We start from the raw sequence: 23698 nt of genomic DNA on the forward strand, positions 1-23698 counted from the left end.
CAACACAACCCAAATGTACTAGGTCAGACAATTCCTCAACTTGAGCTTGAAGTAGATCTATCCTTTGATTAGCAGCCAGAATCCCAGATAAAATGTGTTGATTAATTCTACTTTGAGATTCAAGTATGGTGGATGTTTGTTGAATAACCTGATTAATAGTGGCAGCAGTTTGTACCTGGCTGGCCATGGCTACTCCAGCTATAACTGCTGCAGCAGCAGATACCGCCACAGCTGTCACTATGGCTGCCGTAATTCCAAAATCTCTACGGGCTCTAATCAGTTCAACAATAGGAAATGACTCTGGATCTGCAGTAACTGGGATCGGGACAAAAGTTGGAATTTTCATAACCACTGCCATAGGCCAGGATCCATTCCAACACTCAGACAAGTAACAGGTAATATTAGAGCAATTAAGCATCCTCTGTGATGTAACATTAGCCAAAAGAAACAGGAACGGAGATTGGAGACAGACTGCTGCGGAGGGTAATGTAGCATTAAACAATTGTGAATTATTTGCAGAAATTTTAAGTCTCCTACCTCGCTCCGAGTCTTGGGTACTGCCAGAAACATTAAACAGCCAACTTTGGACTCCTAATATTTCCCTGGGGAAACACAAGCGCGGACTAGACTAGCCCAATCTGAGGGAGTCATGCAAAATCTAGTAAGTCCCTCCACCTGAGTGAGAGTGAAAGCGGCATCTATGCCATAAGTGCGGACAGATTCTGCCAAGGTTTTAATTATCTTAAAGTCTAAAGGCTCATGATATCTTCCCCTGTTATTGTCCTGAAATACAGGGTATGCAAGTCCCATATCTGTATTAACTGTCCTCCAAACTTGTGCATGAAAAGATCTCCCGGAACCTTGGCTCCCCCCCACATACGGAGGTGGGGCAATCGGCACCATATCTTCTTCTAGATATTCTACCTCCTCCTCCTCAGAGTTTTGTTGACCAATGTTAACTCCCTTCCCCTTCTTACAGTAGGCCTGCGTGCCCTGTGTCTCCTTTTTCTTCTTTTTCATTTTTATCTTATGTAGTTGTTGTAACAATATATCAAGGTCCTCAGAACTCTCTGAGTCGCTTGTGTTCTCAGGCGTTTTTAATTCGGTCAAGTCTGGGTAGAGCCTTCTCCTATTTTTATCTTCAGGCTCTTTTGCCTTCTCACTACTGTTACTTTTAATACTCTCTGCCACTTCACTACATGATCCTTCAGATTTTTCCTCATGCAATTGCTCAAGAATAGCTTGACCCTCTCTCACAGCTTCCTGGCATTTACCATCTGTAAGGCAACCACGGACCATTTTCCAAAGGGGTATCACCCCACCCTCTAATATGCCCTGCTCAGAAGCAAAGTCAAGATCTTTGCCTAATTTATCCCAACTAGGCACAGTAAGGCTGCCCGAAAATGCAAACCACGGTGCAGCGATATCTATCTTCTGTAAAAATCTCTGTAAAGTACTATGTTTCACTTCCAGTCCCTTGGAACGTAACAGGCCATCTAGGGCCAGGAGAAGCGGACTTGAAGATGCGGCACCCATGACACAACAACAAAGGAAGCACAAAAAAAAGAAAGCGAAAGTAGGAGCGAAAGTACACAGTGCAGCTGCAATAAAATGTAAGGCTCTCTCTTTCATTACAGAGGAGCTGTCCCGCTTTGGTCGCGGATCCCACTTACTAGGGACTAACCCCGCTTTGATCGCGGATCCCACTTACCTGGGACTAACCCCGCTTTGATCGCGGATCCCACTTACCTGGGACTAACCGGTGCACCACCCCTGACTGTTGAAAGTTCTTGTTCCTGGGTCTCGGCACCACTTGTCGCGACCCCTTGCCCACAAGGAAGACGCAACTAGGGAATCTTCTTTCAACAGTTTATTCAGGCCCTTGATATTTCTTCTTCTCCCTCTTGGGTGCCCCTCCCAGCCTTAATAAAGCATCCCAAGCCCCAATGCAAAGCTGCCGCGTGGAACTTTCTCACAGGGTGGTGAAAAATCATGTGCCAACTTTCCCAGATAAGAAGTTGTTTGTCACAGACCACAGCGGAGCCAGCGCCATCTTGTAATGGCGACCATAATCTGCAGAAATGGCAGATTATGGCTCACCACAAGAAAGAAAACTACAGACCAATATCTCTAATGAACCTAGATGCAAAAATCCTCAATAAAATTCTGGCGAATCGGATACAAAAACATATCAAAAAAATTGTACACCATGATAAAGTAGGATTCATCCCTGGGATGCAAGGCTGGTTCAATATACGGAAATCAATAAATGTTATTCACCACATCAATAGACTTAAAAATAAGAACCATATGATCATCTCGATAGATGCGGAAAAAGCATTCGACAAAGTACAGCATCAACTCTAGAAAAACTAGGGGTAACAGGAACATACCTCAATATTGTAAAAGCAATTTATGCTAAGCCTCAGGCTAGCATCATTCTGAATGGAGAAAAACTGAAGGCATTCCCTCTAAATTCTGGAACAAGACAGGGATGCCCTCTCTCTCCACTTCTGTTCAACATAGTTCTCGAAACACTGGCCAGAGCAATTAGACAGACGAAAGAAATTAAAGGCATAAAAATAGGAAAAGAAGAACTTAAATTATCACTATTTGCAGATGATATGATTCTATACCTATCAGACCCAAAAGGGTCTACAAAGAAACTATTAGAGCTAATAAATGAATTCAGCAAAGTGGCAGGATATAAAATCAACACGCATAAATCAAAGGCATTCCTGTATATCAGCGACAAATCCTCTGAAATGGAAGTGAGGACAACCACTCCATTCACAATATCTTCAAAAAAAATAAAATACTTGGGAATCAACCTAACAAAAGAGGTGAAAGACTTATACAATGAAAACTACAGAACCCTAAAGAGAGAAATAGAAGAAGATCTTAGAAGATGGAAAAATATACCCTGTTCATGGATAGGCAGAACTAACATCATCAAAATGGCGATATTACCAAAAGTTCTCTATAGGTTTAATGCAATGCCAATCAAAATCCCAATGGCATTTCTTGTAGAAATAGAGAAGGCCATCATGAAATTCATATGGAAAAATAAAAGACCCAGAATAGCAAAAACAATGCTAAGCAGGAAGTGTGAATCAGGCGGTATAGCGATACCAGACTTCAAACTATACTACAGAGCAATAGTAACAAAAACAGCATGGTACTGGTACCAAAACAGGCGGGTGGACCAATGGTACAGAATAGAGGACACAGAAACCAATCCACAAAACTACAACTATCTTATATTTGATAAAGGGGCTAAAAGCATGCAATGGAGGAAGGATAGCATCTTCAACAAATGGTGCTGGGAAAACTGGAAATCCATATGCAACAAAATGAAACTGAATCCCTTTCTCTCGCCATGCACAAAAGTGAATTCAAAATGGATCAAGGAGCTTGATATCAAATCAGAGACGCGCCGTCTGATAGAAGAAAAAGTTGGCTACGATCTACAGTCGGTGGGGTCGGGCTCCAAATTCCTCAATAGGACACCCATAGCACAAAAGTTAATAACTAGAATCAACAAATGGGACTTACCCAAACTAAAAAGTTTTTTCTCAGCAAGAGAAACAATAAGAGAGGTAAATAGGGAGCCTACACCCTGGGAACAAATCTTTACTCCTCACACTTCAGATAGAGCCCTAATATCCAGAGTATACAAAGAACTCAAAAAATTAGACAATAAGAGAACAAACAACCCAATCAACAAATGGGCCAAGGACCTGAACAGACACTTCTCAGAGGAGGACATACAATCAATCAACAAGTACATGAAAAAATGCTCACCATCTCTAGCAGTCAGAGAAATGCAAATCAAAACCACCCTAAGATACCATCTCACTCCAGTTAGATTGGCAGCCATTATGAAGTCAAACAACAAGAAGTGCTGGCAAGGATGTGGGGAAAAGGGTACACTTGTACATTGCTGGTGGGACTGCAGATTGGTGCAGCCAATTTGGAAAGCAGTATGGAGATTTCTTGGAAAGCTGGGAATGGAGCCACCATTTGACCCAGCTATTCCCCTTCTCGGTCTATTCCCTAAAGACCTAAAAAGAGCATGCTACAGGGACACTGTACATCGATGTTCATAGCAGCACAATTCACAATAGCAAGACTGTGGAACCAACCTAGATGCCCTTCAATAGATGAATGGATAAAAAAAATGTGGCATTTATACACAATGGAGTATTACTCTGCATTAAAAAATGACAAAATCATAGAATTTACAGGGAAATGGATGGCATTAGAGCAGATTATGCTAAGTGAAGCTATCCAATCCCTAAAAAACAAATGCCAAATGTCTTCTTTGATATAAGGAGAGTAACTAAGATCAGAGTAGGGACGAAGAGCAGGAGAAGAAGATTAACATTTAACAGGGATGAGAGGTGGGAGGGAAAGGGAGAGAGAAGGGAAATTGCATGGTAATGGAAGGAGACCCTCAGGGTTATACAGTGGAGGGGGTAGAGAGAGAGGAGGGGAGGGGAGGGGAGAGGTGGGGAGGGGGAAGGGGGGAGGATGAGAAAGGCAGCGGAGCACAACAGACACTCGTATGGCAATATGTAAATCAATGGATGTGTAACTGATGTGATTCTGCAATCTGTGTATGGGGTGAAGGTGGGAGTTCATAACCCACTTGAATCAAAGTGTGAAATATGATATGTCAAGAAATTTGTAATGTTTTGAACAACCCACAATAAAAAATTAAAAAAAAAAAAAAAAAAGAACTGAATCTCGTCTGAGCACCAGGTGTCAGCTCTCTGTCTTGCGGCTCTTACCATAATACCTGCAATCTAGTGATGCCTCCAGTGTAGTTCTCAAGGGAAAGATGGCACTTTTAGTGAGTGGGTGTTGGGATGAGCCAACCAGTTCCTATCACTATCTCTCTGCCCACTTGGGATACTGTCTCTTACCATGTTAAATATGAGGCCTGAGGTTTAGGAGGAAAGGTTAATAGCATTTCTAGCTAATTAGAAGATTGTTGATTCTTGCCCAAGCAATTAGAAAAATATATACAGTAGTATTTCCTTATCTACAAATTCACCTTTTTAAATTACCTGTGGTCAACTATGGTCCCCAAATACTAAATATTAAATAGAAATTTCAAGAATTAAAGAACAGGTTAGTTTTAAATTGTGCATCATTCTGAGTGGGGTAATGAAATTTCATATCATATCATTCTGCCCAGCTCAGTGTATACATAATCCCTTGGTTCAGTGTGTACATACTGTATATATTACCTGCCTGTTAGTTACTTAGTAAATGTCTTTGTTCTCTGATTGACTATAGTGCTTGTGTTCATGTAAGCCTTATTTTACTCAATAATGACCAATGTGCAAGGTAGTGGTGCTGATAATTTATATACATCAAAGAAATGCCTTTAATAAGGAAAGAAAGAAAAAAAACTTTTGTGATAAATTTACTGCAATCTACAGTAAGAGTGAATAGATAAAAGCATAACATGTACAAGGTTGGTACTATCCAAAATTTAAGACATCCTCTGAGGATTATGGACTACATTCCTCATGAAGAATTGTGTCATAATTTTTAGTGTTCTCAAAATTTTATTGAGGTCTAGTGTCTCCATATTTTTTTCACTCTGCCCTTAGGTCAAAAGAAATACTTAAGTTTATGAATAGTTAGGTTTAACAACTTAGTGTGTCCTAGTAACTCAGTAGCCATCTGAAAACATAGTATATAAAAATTGAGAGAATTTGATATTTTATATTCAAATGACCACACTGATTAGTGATGTTACCACATAACTTCTCATAACTGGGAGTCAAATTGGACATCAATACCATTATTTTCTATTCCTCTTTGTTTAGTTGAATTGACTGGAAGTAGTGTCCAAATATCCAGGTTCCCAGAAATATGAAATGTTTGAAAGGTTTGTAGCATCTGATGTTGAAATTGTGAGTAAGTCATTCCTGAAGCATTCAACAGATATTTCTATGTCTTTAGAATTTTTATGAGTTCATTGCATGATTCCAGGCTACCTCTGACTAAAGTTTAGGAACTATGACCATAACCAGAGATTTTGCCATTGAACTTAGAGGGAGTGCATAAGTGGATAGTATTTGAAGACCAAATGCCATGGATGCATCCTATCCATAGAGAAACAGCTGTTTTTTAGATCAGTCTGAACAGACAAAATGTGATCACTGATTCCAATATCAATCCTTACATCAAACAACAGAATGTCCTAAACTAAGGCCATGATTCCTTCTCTCACATGTAAGTTACTTTAGAGAGTACATTGCGCCCCTTAGTCAATAAGAAGTTGTTTAACATTTACTGTGTCCAGGCCCAGTTCTGGATACCTGAGATAGAACAGTGAACAAAACAGGTAATACTCCTCGGGGCTTCCATTCTAGCCTCCTGCCTTTCAATGCATAAAGAATGGAGAATCTCACAGCATTTGGGTTCTTTGTCAAAAAAACATGAGAAAATTGTAAAAGGACTTGTATCTCCTCTAAAGTCCTATGTATTGGCTTATTTCCAAAGATCAGAATTCTGCAGAAAACAGGCATTTCTAAAATATTTAGAGGCTAATCAGTGACTGAAACTAGAGGGAATTATTCTATATTAATGAAAATCAATGATCTATGAATACTATCTTAAAGAAGACTGATGATATATGAACGTGGGGAGGGTGAGGAAGCAATTCCAGTTAATAGACTGATTATACTAAGAATGTTGATACACAATTGAATTAGAATGATGGTTCTGTTAAGCCATCCTCATCTTTGTTTATTCTCAGGAAATGTAAAATGGCATGTACTTTGAAACATTAGATTTATTATAATGCTCTTTAAATTCCTTCATGGTACAGAAGAAATAATGTGTGGATTTTTCTGTCTTGAAGAGCAGAATTCACTTCCAATCCCCATCTTATGAAAAGGAGAAGAGGTACTTCATTTAATCTAAATAATTAATGCTGTGTTTTTGATCTGCTAAAACAGTGAGAAACCCATTTTTCTCTGGATCTTTTGGAGAAACCTGAGATACTGATACATTTATATTATATTCTGGCTGAACAAATTTTCTTCCATCCCATTTCCCAGAAAAAATCAACAATAAATTAATAAATAAATCACTGCAAATGTAATCTTCTGGGATTTAATTTAAGACCTAGTTCTGGCATCGCAAGTCCCCTAAGCAGTGTTTTTCAAACTTTACACTAAAGCAAGTTAGCATGAAATGTGGTCTATATATAAATTGTAAAATAAAAATGTTTTCCTTCTGCATCAAGGAATATATATATATATATATATATATATATATATATATATATATATATATATATATAAAACAAATCACTCATAATTCACAACAGAAACAACCATGGGTAAGATTTTGATTTATAGTTTAAGTTTTTATATATGGTTTGATATGGTATGTGCACCACATTTACTATAATAAGTAATTTGGTTTACATCCTATATATAAACCACATCTTTAAGTTGGTATTCTATCTTGAATATTTCCCCATGTCACTAGTATTTTTCTAAAACATGTTTATGATTTTTTCCTATTGCTTCATGGTAGTTCAGAGCATAGATGCTCACAGTTTTTTTTTATTAAAAATACTTTTTTTTTAGTTGTTGATAGGCTTTTACTTTATTTATTTATATGTGGAGGTGAAAATCGAACCCAATGCCTCACACAGGCCAGGCAAGTGCTCTACCGCTAAGCCACAGACCCAGCCCCCCTCAGTTTTTTTAATGCAACACTTATGATGAATCTAACTTATTTTTTTAACCATATAAGAATTTATGAAAACTGTCAAAGACTTAGCTATCATAAGATATTTATTAAAACATAACAATTCCCCAAATTGATATTAACTAAGAATTTCTGTTCCTTTCCTTCTTTTACTCATCACATGTACCTTTGAGCATCTACTACCTACACAGGAGGCAATAGCTTTTTGTATCTATAAGATGCAAAAGAAATCTAAGTATTAGCCCTGACTTTGCACAGTTGGCATTGAGTTGAGGCACTTACCTGCCAAAGAGACTGGACTGTCTGGAGACTGAGCTGCAGATCTGCCTGATAACTGCCTCCTCAGCTAGGTACTGAATGATCCAGTGAAATTTAACTCTTGGCAGTGTTTGCAAAAAAACAGTGATATGTGCTGAATAACTTCTACTGTCATTAATTACTTTTAGGATAAGAAAAAGAAAAGGAAAGAAAAAAAAGACTTTATTCTAAGAACAAGAAATCAGGCTTTTTTTTTAAGCACATTTCCAAATATCCACACCATCACCACCACCACCACCCCCAGCCCCAAGAATAAGTGTTGAAGCCTAGGAAATGTGTTTGGACTTTACAGTTAATCTGTTTATTTGGCCTATTGCTCCCTAGGCATCACTGGAAACTAGTTGACATGAAATACTGTGTTTGTCTTAGAGTCAGGAGATCTGGTCTTTGCCATTTCCTCTGCTGCTTATTAATCCAGGGGTTATGAGCTCAATGATTCACCCCCTGAGCTTCAAGCTGCCGCACTGGTCAAACAGGAGATTAGGGCAACTAGATAAAAAAATACATAGAACAGATGAAATTAACTGCACAATAGCACACAACTGGAGAGAATCAGTATTATGAATAAGAATGCCTTAAGTGAAAAAAAAAACCCACAGACTTTGAGTAAATAACTGGCTTTTTATTTCTATGTCAAGAGCTCCCAGGTGGGCACAGTGGCACACCCCTGTAATCCCAGCTGCTTGGGAGGCTGAGGCCAAAGGATCATGAGTTCAAAATCAGCTTCAGCAACTGAGTGAGGCCCAAAGCAACTCAGCAAGATCCTGTCTCTAAATAAAATATACAAAAAAGAGCTAAAGATGTGGCTCAGTGGTTAAGTGCCTCTGGGTACCAAATACCTACTGCAAACAAACAAACAAACAAATAAAAAACTCCCAAATTCCTTTTGTGTATGGACTAAATTTTGTTTTTGTTATTCTGAATCCTAGAAATCATTAGGAATGAACAAAAGAGTAGACAAGGAGGGAGAGAGAAAATAAAGAGCATGCATTACAGGAGAGTGAGAAAGAGAAAGAAGAGGGAGGAAGAGATAAAGAAAGGGAGACTGAGAGAGAGATTAAAAGTGAGGACAGGGAGCAGACAGAAGAAAACTGGGAAAGAGAGGGATCCAGAGAGAGAGGGGAGAGAAGAGAGTGGGAAAAGTGTGAGGGAGCTCAGCATAGGAGCTGTGCCTGTGAGGTTGCAGAGCACCCTGGGGCCATGGTCAGAAAGCAGACAGGCAAGACCCTATGCTCCCCCTCTTTCTCCACTATGGACACCCAGTTGGTGATCTGAAAAAGATTTGAGATCTAGTAGTGGATCCTATCTACTTGATTGAAACACCCACTCTAGATTCATGAACATCTATTCCCAAAGCATTCAAAATTTCTATTTCCCTTGTGTAATGTTAAATCAGGTTTGTCCCCAGTAAGCACTTCATTCCCGTTTGCCCAGGACATTTCTCTGTTTCTGTCCTGAGAGCTCCATGTCCTAGGAACCTCTCGGTCCTGGGAAATCTGTGATGGCTGGTACTATACCACAAGCTATAGTGAGGGTTTCAATGCCACGATAAATGATCCAGAGTAAACAGCTTCCAGTCTGAAAGTGAAGTATTCAGAATGATATGTATAATTGGTTCCCTCTGAAACTCATAGAGATAGGCCACCCCCAGAAAATGCTAAGAAGTTTGAGAGAATAGTGACTTTCAAGATATCTAGCCGAGATGGGCATGGTGGCACATGTCTATAATCCCAATTACTTGGAAGGCTGAGGCAGGAGAATTGCTATAGCCTAGGAGTTCAAGGTTAGCTTGGGCAACATGGCAAGACCCCATCTTAAACAAATGACAACAACAACAAAAAAGCATGTCTAATTGAATCCGAAAGAAGGAGGGAGACTGGGGTAAGTGTCCAAAAATTGACATATTGCCCTCTCACATTTTAGCTTTCACCCTACTTATTTTCTTGTATGTATATAGACTGGCAAATCACCTAACTTTCCAATACCTTGATGTTACAATTTAAAAGAAAAAAGGAAAACCTTTGTTATCATCTCCCTTTCTCATTTATTATGAAGTGGGCCTTCCTTCCTTCCTTCCTTCCTTCCATCCTTCCATCCTTCCTTCCTTCCTTCAACAAAAGGCATTGGATGAAGGCCATGCCCCTGTCACCTTTCAGAGTGAGGCAGTATCTGGTAGCAACATCTACAGGGTGCTCAGGAAACCCTTTTATCCTTAAATCAGCCATGGGTCTCTTGCCAGAAAACAAAACAAAACATGGGACAAGGATGCATATTATTTTAGACTATTATTCAATACAGTTTATCTAACAGTCCATAAATAGAATTTGATAACCTGCTGTCTGAAAACTTTGTGTGAGGCAGGGAAAAGTATATTGAAATGTCTTCCATGATCATGTGCTTCTTAGAAGTCAAGTTTTATTTTGTTTTGTTTTATTGTTCTCACATAGAGTAGAAGGGGTTGAGAAGCATCCTGTAGCACAGGTGAGAAACTGTGAGAAAAATGATGGCCCTGAATCCAGGTCTTGCTGTCATGGGGGCAGCCAAAGGTTGATGGTATGACAGCTCAATGTGTTCTGGAGTTTCTTCAAGGTGACAAGAATCAGAACTGTTATCTAACTTTATCAGTATTCATTTTGATATTAGCTATCTTGGCAAACTTTTTAGATTTTGAAAAAATGAAAAAAATGGAGTTTCAAAAGAAGCAAGTAATTGTTATTCCTCTGTGTCTCATGGATAAAGATGTGATCTTTTTTTCTATTGCCTATGGGAAAAACTAGCTCCATTGCCACTTTATTTTATAGTAATTTTCAAAGAAAACATGGCAATATTTAGATGGATGTTCTCAGTATCAGCTGTGGCTTGGGAGGAGTGTAGTTTTATAAACATCTTGGTGCTTGGCTCTCCCTCTAGACATTCCAATCTGATTGGTTTGAGGTACAGCCTGGGCATAGAGATTTTAAAGTTGGGTAAGTCTAATGTTGAAAAGTACTGATTTTAGGGCAGGGCACGGTAGTGCATGCCTGTAATCCCAGCAGTTTAGGAGGCTGAGGCAGGAGGATCACAAGTTGAAAGCCAGCCTCAGTCACTTAGTGAGGCCCTAAGCAACTCAGCAAGATCCTGTCTCTAAATTAAATGTACAAAAAAGGGCTAGTGGGGCTGGGGTTGTGGCTCAGTGGTAGAGTATTCACCTAGCATACATGAGGCACTGGGTTCAATCCTCAGCACCACATAAAAATGAAATAAAGATATTGTATCCACCTACAACTAAAAAAGTAAATATTAAAAAAAGAGGGCTGGGGATGTGTCTCAGTTATTAAGTACCCTGGGTTCAATACCTTTTCCAAAAAAAGAAAAAAAGAAGAAAGAGAGAGAAACCCACTGGTTTTGATTAATTGACTATTGGTTTAACGTTTTATAAAAATTAGTGATAGTTAAAATCAATATTCAGTTTAACTTTTTTACAATTGGAATGAAAATATGAAGTATGAAATAAAAATAAAAATTAAACACATATTAACCAAATATGTGTTTATTAAAAGGATATTTTTAAGCCAAATATAATCATTACCCCATTTGTACTCATTTCATTAGAATAATACACTTTAGCCAAAGATTATGAGAGTTATGAGCCATGTACACACATGGATTTATCATTAAAACCTGGAAACTGCACTCCTCCCATGCAATTTCCATATTTGGCATTGAGTCAAAACCACAAAAGAGAGAGAGCTTCTAAAATGTGTTCCATTCTCATTTTGTGAGTTAGCAGCAAAGACTATTAGCTTTAAAAGGCTTGGTGATCCTAAAATTTAACCTTGTGGAAACCTGGAAAATCAGAGGTTGGCTGAAGGTCATGTAGCTCAGTGATGCTGAAGCCCAAGTCAACCCTGATTTCTGACTTTGATGCAAGGCTATTCCTACCCCCCTGCCTTTGCCTTTATAAGTATTTAGAAAATATAAACTGGGTTGAGATTGGAGTAGACAGTTGGAAAATGAAACAAAAGAAACATTTAAATCTTAGACTTTATCTGATAATATACTAGAATTATTCAGAAATAGACACTACAATACAAAAGTAGCCTCACTCTACTTTCCTATTTGCTAGATAAGGTTATCTTATTTGATGACTGTTCTGCTGTGCATCACTCCTGCCAGGCTGCAGTATATCGGGTATTAATTGAGAAAAAAATAAAAAAATGATAAAGTGACTGAGTGTTTTTTAGGGTCCAGTTTAGACAAAAATAGGTTTTGCTTCAAGAGTCAGGATTCATTGAGATTGCAAATATTTGATTTGCTTTCCATTATCATAAAAAGCAATATGCAGCTATAAATGCTCAGAAATTGATAAAGATGCAGGAAATTTTGAGGCAAGACCAAATTTTCTTGAAAATAATGGATAGTTCTTTCATATCTAGGTGAACCATAGATTTGTAGCCTTTATTAGATTTCCCAAGTCATAGAAGAATGACCCTTGGTGGGATGTATGGCACACAGTTGAGATTTATTTCTATATAGTTATACATAATCAAATCTAGCTATGAGGCATTTAAGAAGCATATTGTTTATCAGAGTACCTTTAGAAATAACACCGTTAAATTTAACCTAACTAAAACTTCCTGATCTGATAAATTCTCTGGATAAGAGGAAAAAAGACCTCCTGATATGTTGTCATGGTGTGGATATTCTTTGAATTAAAATGTCGTTAGGGAAGTATGTATTTCCATATCAGTTATTTTATCTAAAATCTAAAAGTCCACACAGAAGTTAATTTGAAAGCTTGGGGAGTTGATTAATTGGTTTCTTAACTCGTCATTGATGTCCCAGGTTTCTGCTTTTCCTTGGAACAATGACCCTTATGTTCATAGTTTTGTCAACTACATTTCCCATCTTGGAGACAAGCAACACAAAGAAGGTGCTGCTAAATTGCATATGACTAATGAGCCATGGGAGAATTTAAATATTGTTTTTGTTTTGAAAATATTTGGATCAGAATATTTTTCCAAGATGAATTGGAATCCTGTGTTTACAAAAAGAAAAAGATGACAGATAGTTTTAGGGGAAAAATATCTCTTTACTTATTTAATTTAAAGAGTCCTTGGGGGCATTGAAAGGAACATTGGCCTTGGAAATTAAGCATTTGGTTCTGAGTCTCGCCTTTATTATAACTAGATATCTCATCTTTAGAAAGTCACTTGGCATCTCTGAAGTCAATCATCTGAGAAATAGGACAATAACCTGAGGCATAGTCATTGTAGGGATGGTAGCAACTTATATGTTGTAATGCATGCTAAAGTTATTTTTACTTTCCATTAGTAAACTCCTTCAATTTTTTTTCTAGTCCAGAAATAACTGTAAGTTCACAATGGAAATGTATTAATAGCTGGGACTGTGCGATCTAAAAATAGTGATATGTGATATATGCCTTTCAGTTTGGACAAGCAACATCTGCTGTATATTTTTTTTTTTCTTTTAGAAAAAGAAAATAAATAACCACTGTACTTTCAACATCAACTTTAGCAGGTATAGGTTGAGAACTTATCCTAATAAACAGAAATAACTGACAAAATTAACATGATTTTCTCAATTGGTACAATTCAAGTCACTGAAAGATCTGTCTGTATCACTTAGGAAAATCCATTATTTTTAGCACACAAATGTCCAACTCATCCATTCAAAATCGTTCAAGTCATGATTGTGCAATGTTTAAGTATTGGCTTCATTTTGACTTAAAGATCACTTCTTTACCTTCAAGAGTTTATTTTTACAAACTATTTTTCCCCTAAGAGATGACCTCTTGAGCTATCACATTTCAGCATAAGAATATACAAATTCAGTCAATCAAGAATTTTCATTTGTATACCAACTCAAAAGTGAAGCTTGACAAAGAAAATTTTCCTGCTCTCAGTAAACTCTCTTGGATTTTTAAATTCTAGAGTGAATATGAGACTCTCTAATCTTTGGGCAGTGAGTAAAGGTGCACTCAGAGATGGACTAACCTGGCCCGTGCTTCTCTGGTTGTTGTCTTTCCAGCAACACCCCTGAGCTCACTCAAGCCCCCACGGGTGGAAGCTGCTCCGGTGGTTGCATCTCCCTATCAAAGAAGAGATTCAGACAGATACTGTGGGCTCTGTGCGGCCTGGTTTAATAACCCTCTGATGGCCCAGCAGCATTATGATGGCAAGAAACACAAAAAGAATGCAGCAAGGGTTGCTTTACTAGAACAACTTGGGACCACCCTGGATATGGGGGAGCTAAGAGGTAAGAGCAACTTTTCTAGCTTCTGCCAGAAACCTGGGCTTTCCAAGAAAGGATTGTGTTTTCACAAATTGAGATCATTGTTCTTACTACTTTAAGAACAATGTAAGGAGAACATGAAGGTCACCCAACAGAGACGGAAGAAAAAGAAAATGAGCAGCAAACTAGCTTTAGCCCAAACTTTGTAATCTCCTTTGTTTCAGTGTTTCTTTCCATATTTTGATTGACCTTCAGATCAAAGGCACCCATCCATGAATCAGATTTTTTTTCCTTCTGCTTTATTCCTAACCCATTTTATCCTGTTGTCCCAGATGAGGAACATCTGTAAAAACTGAAATATAGTACATCTATATAATATAAATAGGTGCTATATCATACATTTATAATACTATGAATATAATTATTATATACAGTGATATTATAATCATAATGCAATAGTTATAATATTAATATAATAATATATAAGATCTAGATTATGATTTACCACTTATTTTAGTATACCTGTGTCAATTTCATTAAAATATGCACAGAATTGAAAACTTAGGATTTAATGGGTTAACTATGTTCTCTAGTGAATGCTTTTGCAGATAAGCAGTGTGAGAGAAGATGCTAAAAAAGCCAAAAGGCATTCTCTTATTTTAAACTTGTATGCTTTTATGAATTCAGACCAAACAATGGTGCTGTGTGCACTATCTAGCTATTACCTCCTTGCTTTACCCCAGCCTCTAACAGGTGTTTGGGGGCTACTGGAAACTACAACTCACTTGCAGTTTATGTGAGGAGTTTCAGAAGGTTCTGAGCAGACTTGGAAACTTCCTGTGGATGCCCTAGGAAGCCACAACCAATTTATGGGACTTCATGGACTATTTCCACATCAGCTACCATTTAAGCTTTCTTTGATCACCTGAACATTTTTGATCAGCTTTGTGTTGGCAGTGCAGAAGCAGAACTAATCTGCATACTACATTTTAAAATGTGTTTTCCCAGAAAAAAATAATTCTGCAAAGGAATCCTGTTGATCCCATACCTCAGATTTGGTCTTTAAAATATCAGATATTGCTTTATTTTCTTGTCAGAGTACCATCATTAATAACAGCTGTTATGACAAAATTTACAAATTGATTTTGAGAATATAACCTGCATTTAAATTGGATTCTGCCTGTGAAATCTATTGTTCTTATTTCATCTGGATCAGGAACTCTAAGAGGAATAATTATTATAGGAATTGAAATGTCTGATCCTTAACTAAATAAGTGGGATGCAAGATCTTGCTACCTGAACTGAGTGGAAGGACAGGTCAATTACAAATATATTGCTTGAGAAAGACTACCAAAGAAAAGGACTTCAGCTGGAACTGAAAGAGTAGGTGTAGTTTTAACAGGCAAGAAGGCATGCCACCTAGCAGAATCATAAATGTATGGGCAATTGGGAAGGAAGCATAAGCCATAGGCAGTTAATAAATACATTATCCTTAAAGAATCCTTTATTACTATATAGATTTGAGATTAGGGGTCTGTGAGTGCACCTATAGAATTTAGTTAAAGACATTTTTCCCCAAGATAAATGATTAAAATAATAACTAAGAGTAAACTTTAAAAGTAATTTTTGTGTTTGCATTCTAGCTATAGAAAAATGACATGGGGTTTAATATTTCACTATGTCAGATAATCTCATTGTAGAGTTTTTGAGTTGTGGCATTTTAGCTTTTTGTTGGGGATTTCTTATGTTTTCAGTCTATGTCTTGTTAAAAAATATAAGACAAGTCTCTCTGTAGCTGAAGGCCTACCCCCAACTCAGCTGTTACTGGCAGATAACAAGTTGGCTCAGTGACTCCTTCACGGCAGGGCACTGAAGGAGAAAAATAGGGCTTTATTTATGTTTTGTGCCAGATATTATGACTTGAAGAAGAATTATTCCTAGAGCACATTCTTCCTGTCTATTTTGAATTATCTATGCTGCATCTTTTATGTATCACCACATCTTAATGACTTGGGCATCTGAATTCTGTAACATTTGAGCAGCTTGTCTTTCATACAAAAGACAAAAAGGCTGCTCTTTGACTTGATAACTCAATGTGACTATGACTCATGGAATGTGATTAGCATTGAACGCAATGTCCTTGAATCCAACCCTTTTTACCCACCAAGGGTGACATTCTGATACATATTTATTCAAGTATTAAATATTGCAAAAGCTTGAGGAATGAAGCAACTATGGCAACCCAGCACTTCTGAAAACGCACACACATACCTGCACACTTATTTCTAGAATGATTCTAAAGCATTAGAATCATTTGTCATTAATAAAGGCAAAAATGTTAATCAGTAAAGATAGGCATATCCAGAACCTTCAAAAAAAAATGTCATCAGGCATCCAGAGCATGATATGTCAGAGTGGTGGCAGGCTAGACATTTTCTTTCTTTCTCTCATAGCACATCTCATGTTTTTAAACACTATTATTTACTTATTTATGCTGTTTTTCTGTCTTCCTCCCTGCTCTCCAAGTAGATTGCCAGCAACTTGAAGAAGACATCTATGTTTATTTTGTTCATTGATATCAGTGCTCAAAACACCTCCAACAGTTCCAGACTCCCAGTAGGTGTTCAATAATTCGTAAAAAAAAAAAAAAGAGAGAGAAAACCAAAAATGAAAAAAAATAGTTAATAAAACTGACTTAAAATTCTATAACTCTAATATGACAATCATTTTTACTTCTAAAATGATCCTAGTTGAATATTTTATAATAAATTATTTATGGATCTGTTTTATAAATGCTTTACATACAATAAAAATGTTAAGTACTATAGTTTTATGAGTTTTGACAATGCAAATATTGGGGTGACTCACACCCATATTAAGATATGTAACTTTTATATTATGGGAAAGATTCAATGTTACCTTTTCCAATCAACCCAAATCCTCTGATCCAGGGGATCACTTTCTGATTTTTTTTTTTTTTTTACAAACAATTAGTTTGTTCTGAAATTTCATATAAATGGAATCAAGAAGCATATATTTTTGTATATGTTTCTAGCTCCTTTTTCATATTGTTTAGGGTAAAGTATTTGTATTATTGAGTAGTATTCTACTAACAGGAATCCCACAATTTATCCATTCACCTCTTGATGACTTTTGGATTGTTTTGGTACTAGTTTGGATACAGCTTCCATGAATATTTATGTTCAACTCTTTCATTTCTATTTTGGTCAACACATGTTTCACTTCTCTTGGTAAATATGTAGGAGTAGAATTTATGGATCTTGAGTTGTATATTTTTAACCATAAGAAACTACTCAAATCCAAAGTAACTGTGTTTGTTTGTATTCCCAAAAATAACATATAAGAATTCTTAAGCCTCACTAACATTTTCTTCTGTCGCTTGTTTTTGCATTTGATTTTATTTTTAGTTAGTTTAAAAAGGTGGTTTTAGTTTGCCTTTCATTAGTCATTAATAATGTCAAAAACTTTTTTCACATGTTTATTGATCATTTCTGTGTCTTCCTTTGTATGTCTTTTGTATATATTTTAAAAATTTGGTTGTTGATCTTTGTATTAATGAATAGTAGGAAACATGTCCTTAATTACATATATCCTTTGTGAATATTTTCTCCTAATTTGACACTCATTTTCATAATTAAATGTTTTGATGAGTAAACAATTGGAAAGCAGGTAAGTCTAATTAATTTGTTTCTGTATTTTATAATAATTTATATATATATATATATATATATATATATATATATATATATATATATATCTTTGCCTGAATCCATTATGCAAGATAATTTTGTGTGTTTTCTTCCACAAGTGTCATAGTTTTAACTATCTCAATTTTTGTGTGTGGTGTGAAGTAGGGTACTGAAACTCATTTTGCTTCTGTTCATTTGCACTATTGTTAGAGAAAATTTGTTGAAAATATTTACTTTTATTCATTGAATTGCTTTGAATTACTTATTTAAAATCTATTGATTGTGTGCGAGTCTATTTCTGGAAAACTTATTTGTCTCTATGGCTCTTTGTCTTGTATACCACTGCCACACTGGATTGATTATTTTGGTACTACCAGAGTCTTGAAATGAGGTAGTGCATGTTCATTTTGTTGGGATCGTTTGAAATCCTTTGCATCTTTGTATACATTTTAGAATCAACTTGTCAAATCTCTCTACAAAAAAAGCTGGTTTGAATATTGAATGGGATTTAATTCAATTTATAGGTCAATTTGGGGGAAAATAAAATTTTTCAAAATGTTGATTTTTTTTTAGTCCAGGGGCATCCTATATTTATATATTTTTTATTCTTTAAGTTGTTTTATTCTTTAAGTTTTATAGTTTTCAGTGCAAATGTTTTTCATAGCATTTAATGAATTCGTCCTCAAGTATTTTATATTTTTTATCTTTGGTGTAATTAGAGTTTTTGAAATTTCATTTTTGTGTATTTGTTACTGAAACAAACTGGATTCCTGTGATTTATACCTTTCTATGTATTATTTGTATGTAAATTAATATTTCAAATAATTTGCACATATTTTTGGTGTTTACATTATGTAGTCTTGGAAACTCTTTAGAACCATGTTATTCTTTTTCTTTCTTTGCTTCAAGTGGTAGATCAAATTTTAAAAAGGAAATTATTCTTATAAAATAACAAAGAATTATAAGTGCTATTCCCCTAAACAGTTATTAAAATGATATTGACTCAATTTTATTATTATTTGTTCCAGAAAACAGTTTCTGTGTCTACTTCTTAATTTTAATTTAATAATAAAAATCTTTCTTCTCTTCCTGAATATGTAATGTCATGTAGAATACAAAGGGAGTTATTGAATTATGAAATTATACAATTCAATGGTCAGAAAATACTTATAAGATTTTCTTTGTAGTTTAAAATCTTCCTGCCAGCATAAAACATAAATAGGAGGCAGTTTCTTATTTAGAAACAGTGGTTTAAAGTTATAAAATTATGGCTAGTTGCAGATAGAATATTCATTTTACAGACCTTTATAATTTATTCTTTTAAAAGATTCAGAATGGAAAATGCACAGTTATTTCATTGTTTCAGGGGAAATGAGACTCTTCTGTTGTAATTCTCATCTGAAGACACAGAGCAAAAGAACTCATTTGAAAATTTAATAATGCTTCCAAGAATCACAAGATGAATAGTGCTGGAAAAAAACATTAAGTATCATTGAATTCTACTCTTATTTTATAGAGCAGATTCTGAGGCTCAGAGAGATGAAGTGACAGCTTTTTTCTGAGTCAGGAGTAGACTCAGATTCCTGATTGCAGTGTGCCAATTGACAGTGACTCATCATTGGTTAACTACAACTCTGAACAATTAACTCATGTTTAGAAACAGTTACGGGGACTTACTATTTTTAAATGTTTTTAAAACTTGTTCTGAACTCAAATATAGAATGGGCACAGTCAACCCTCAGTTTTCTGGAAATGGATTGTTTGCAAAATGCATTATGCATATCTTCAATAGAGCAGTTTACCCACATGCATGAGTCCATATCAGATGGAGTGAATATAGAAGTGCAAAGCAATCATATTCACTCTTTGTGGGGGCCTGAGTTTGATGGAGAGGCCTGAGTTTACTCTGTGAAGAGCAATCATACTCCTGGAGAGGCCACTGAGATTCACAGCTCCCTCAGCAAGGCATTTGCTGCCTATATTAGGAATAGGGATTAATTTCAAGGGAATACAAGCAGCTTATCTAAGACTTCAAATCACAAAAGTAGTGTGTGAGTCAGAGGAGCAGATTTACCTCGAAATTAGCAGAACATAAGAGTGAGAGATTTTCACTTTTGAATTATTTCTGCTGCAAGCTTTCAGGTTAGATAGTGAGTTGGCTACCTCATATATTGTCCCACTTAATCTTGGATTGGCCTTTGCCCACTCATCAGCAGTGGACAGCTCAATCTTTAATGCTGTGACACTCCTCTGCTTTCAGTTACTCACAGATCTACTCCAAGCCCAATGAAAAAAAGGCATCTTAGATAAAAATAACAAAAATTTTCAAAGGCGATCTGAACAACCATTTCCTCAAAACTTAGTGACTTAATACAACAAAAAAAATAGATATTTATTGTGTCTCCCAGTTTCCATGGAGAGAGTTGGGAGTTACTCGCTGAGTGATTCTGGCTTGAGTGAGGTTTCTTATAAGATTGCATCAGCGTTATCAGTTAGGGCTCCAGTCATCTTGAATTGACCTGTAAGATATGCTTTTAAGGATGGCTTATTCTGTTCTGGAAAACAGGCTAGTGATTGCTTGGTATTGGGCTAGGGGGAGAGGACAAAACAACAATGGAGCAGCAAGAGGGAAATTGTACCTTGATCATGGTAGGAATACTTGGCTTTATGCCTCCATCGAAACTTGTATAACTACATACTAGGGAAAGAGTGGCATGTGAATTTAAAAAGCTGAGTAAATGAAGAAAGGAAAGGTGTTTTACTCATATGACTGGCTTGTTGGTAGGAAGCCTTCATTTTTCTCCTCAGGAGCCTCTCTCAGGAGTTTTGAGTATGCTCATGCTGTGGCGGAAGGTGTCCCACAGAGCAAGCTCTCCAGAGCATCCAGTGGAACCTGTCTTTTTTAATGATGCTTGAAGGTCACGGAGTATCACTTCCACTCCCTTCTTAGTTAGAACTGAGTCACTAAGTTCTGCTGTATTCAAGAAGTAGAGGGGGAGAATTAAACTAAACCTCTTTTAAAAAGAAAAGAGAAGTCTATTAGAAAGCATGGAGACACTTAAAATCATTATGATCAGTCAGAAGGCAGGTGGTCAACTGACCTGTGTGCAAGCATTATGCTCTCACATCCTCGTGGACTTTTGAGTGAAAGCATCTCATCAACAAGGGGAATTCACATTTATAATAAACACAGGGAGTCAAGAGGTTCGTTATTTCAGCTAAAATCCAACAGAGATTTTTCTGCTCATTCTCATGAGAACCAAACCAACGAAAATATTCCCAATTTCTCTGAGATCCTTTGCCCAAGATCTGGACCTGCCAAATGGATATTAGGCATGGAATTGATAGAGAGAAGGTGTATTTCCTATCTGAATGTCTATTTCTCCATTCATTCTACTTATATTTATTGAACTCCTACCATATGCCAAGCACAATGTGCTGAAGATGCTAATAGTGAACCAGAGGAGAAGATGAGAGGAAATAAACATTTTTAGCCTGCGATAGTGCTAAGGGAAAGAAGTAAGAGTGATAGGATAAATAATGAGATGAGAGGTAGGTTTCCTTAAATAGGATAGTTAGTGACAGCCTTTCAGAAATAATGAGAAGTTGAACTGCAATTTGAAGGGCGGGAAGAATCCAGACAGGAAGTAGAGGTACCAGCTCCTTCACAGGACCCTGTGTGGGGAAAGGATTAGGTGTATTTGAGAGTTAATGACAAGCAGAATATCTGGAGCTAATGAGAGACATAAAAACTGATTGGTTTGCATTTTGTAGGTTCTAATGGGCCATTGTAAGAATTTATAATTTTCTTCCATGTGCACAGAGGTGTTTGCTTATCAGCTTACTTGTGAACATAAATGCTCCATAATTTTATCTTTAAGAGATCGGTTCATTTTTATTCTAGGTCAACTGCTCTTTATTCTGTCCAAGAGCAGTCCCTGCTTGTGTCCTTTCAGTGAATACAACTGTTACCTTCTTTCTTTGAGAACAGAAATTTCCTGGTAATCCTGGAGTTGAGGAGGAAAACTGGTTTAGGAACAGCATCTTGGCTCCTGCAGAACAGCAACAGTGTTAAAAGAGAATGCACTGGGTATACTCAGGGACAGTTTATTTACAGAAAATGTAATGGACCTGATAAGTATCTAACTCAAGTTTTCATTTCCAAAATGGGACACTCTGTTTACTGATTAAGAATTTTTATCTCACTGGGCAAGAGCCATAGTGCTGAAAATGGAGATGTAAAGGTGTCAGTGGGATGAAGAAGAGGAACTTTCAGAATTGGAGATTCAGAGGCATCAGGAAAGCTTTGAAGGACTATTGGAAGGTATCCCAGTCAGGTGGCTGAGCAGGAAGGATGGGACTGGCAGGAAGCAGACAGGGTCTGTGCAAAGGACTGGGAGCAGGGGAGAACATGGCCCTGCAAGGGACCTTGTGGTATGGCTGGAGCCTACAGGCCGTGTTTGGGAATAACGGGAAGAGAGACTAGAGAAATAAGGATTAAGATCGTGATAGGAGTAAAATACTTCTATTTACAACTAAAGGCAATGGTGAGTGATCTAAAGATTTTTGGCAGGAAAATCACATGCTGATATTTGTCTTTTTGAAATAAGTCTCTGCAGAGAACCATGGGGGTGCAGAGTTAGAAGGCAGATATAGACTGGAGGCAGAGAGTTGTGAAGGCTATTGTTTTAATGACCATTTCCAGTGAGAAGTTAGACCAGCCTGAACTAAGTAAAGCAGCAGCAGTGAGGAAACCAATAAAGAGAGCAAAATGAGAAATAAGTTGAATGTTGCTGTAGTTTGGATCTGCAATGTTTCCCAAAGGCCTTTGCTTGTTAAGCCTTATTTCCCAGCTTGGTGCTATTAAAAGGTGGTGGAAATCTTTAGGAGGTGAGGTCTAATGGGAGGTCTTCAGTCTTTGAGTGCCTGGCCTTGAAGACAGTTGTGGACTCCATCCCCTTTTTGCTTGCTGCCCTTGATATAAATGGTTGTGCTCTGTCATGTGCTCACACCATAATGCACCACCCTAGGCTCAAAGCAATAGGGCCACCCAGACATGGACTGATGAGCCAAAATAAACCTTTTCTCCTTATAAATTGATTATCTCATATATTTCATATACTTGTTATAGTGACAGAAAGCTGATAAATACAAAGTAAATTCAATAAGATTTGGTAGACAAATTGGACAGTGATTCACTCTTAACCATCCTGCCACATCCTGGATACCCTCAGAGCCTTCTTCTGGAGTGTGAATGCTAGTCCTGGGCATCTTTTCCTATCTGTCATACTCTATTTAACTCAATATTAGTTTTGTCTAAAGTTTCTTGAGGGGAGGGCACATGTCTTACTCTACATCACCAAAGAATTCAAAATAATATACTGTTGGTAGAAGTTCTTCTTAGTCTCTCCCCACTACCCAACTGAAAGACCATAGTCCACCTTACTTAATTTCTCTGATGCAGTCAGAATCATGAGTCTCAAGCAGATGATTATTCATTACTCAGTGCTATATGCTTGACAAAAAATACTGTATCAATAAAGGGGCACTTTTATTACTTTTAATCAGTTACAAGAAAAGCATTAATTTCTTCCTTATACTAATATTTTCAATCCCTGAAAGCTGTATTTTAACTAGTTAAGAATCAGCAGAAAATAAGACCTTTAAATAGATGCGATAATTATAGAACACAA

At 36.8% G+C, this 23698-nt stretch overlaps 1 protein-coding gene across 2 annotated transcripts in view; it reads left to right on the plus strand.

Moving 5' to 3' along the window:
• The window catches only part of Zmat4 (zinc finger matrin-type 4), a 331242-nt gene that overhangs the window by 242859 nt on the left and 64685 nt on the right, over positions 1-23698 (plus strand). Inside the window, exon 5 of one of the 2 annotated variants that reach the window (XM_046443074.2) lies at positions 14092-14319. The exons of the other annotated variant lie outside the window; for it this stretch is intronic. Within the exon in view, the coding sequence (XP_046299030.2) occupies positions 14092-14319 (228 nt within the window). The remainder of the gene's footprint in view (positions 1-14091; positions 14320-23698) is intronic. 2 annotated transcript variants of the gene reach the window in all.

This window comes from Marmota monax, unplaced genomic scaffold, assembly GCF_021218885.2.
Source record: "Marmota monax isolate L192 unplaced genomic scaffold, Marmota_monax_Labrador192_F-V1.1 WCK01_AAM20220418_F8-fsc00252, whole genome shotgun sequence".
NCBI classification, from domain to species: Eukaryota; Metazoa; Chordata; class Mammalia; order Rodentia; family Sciuridae; genus Marmota; species Marmota monax.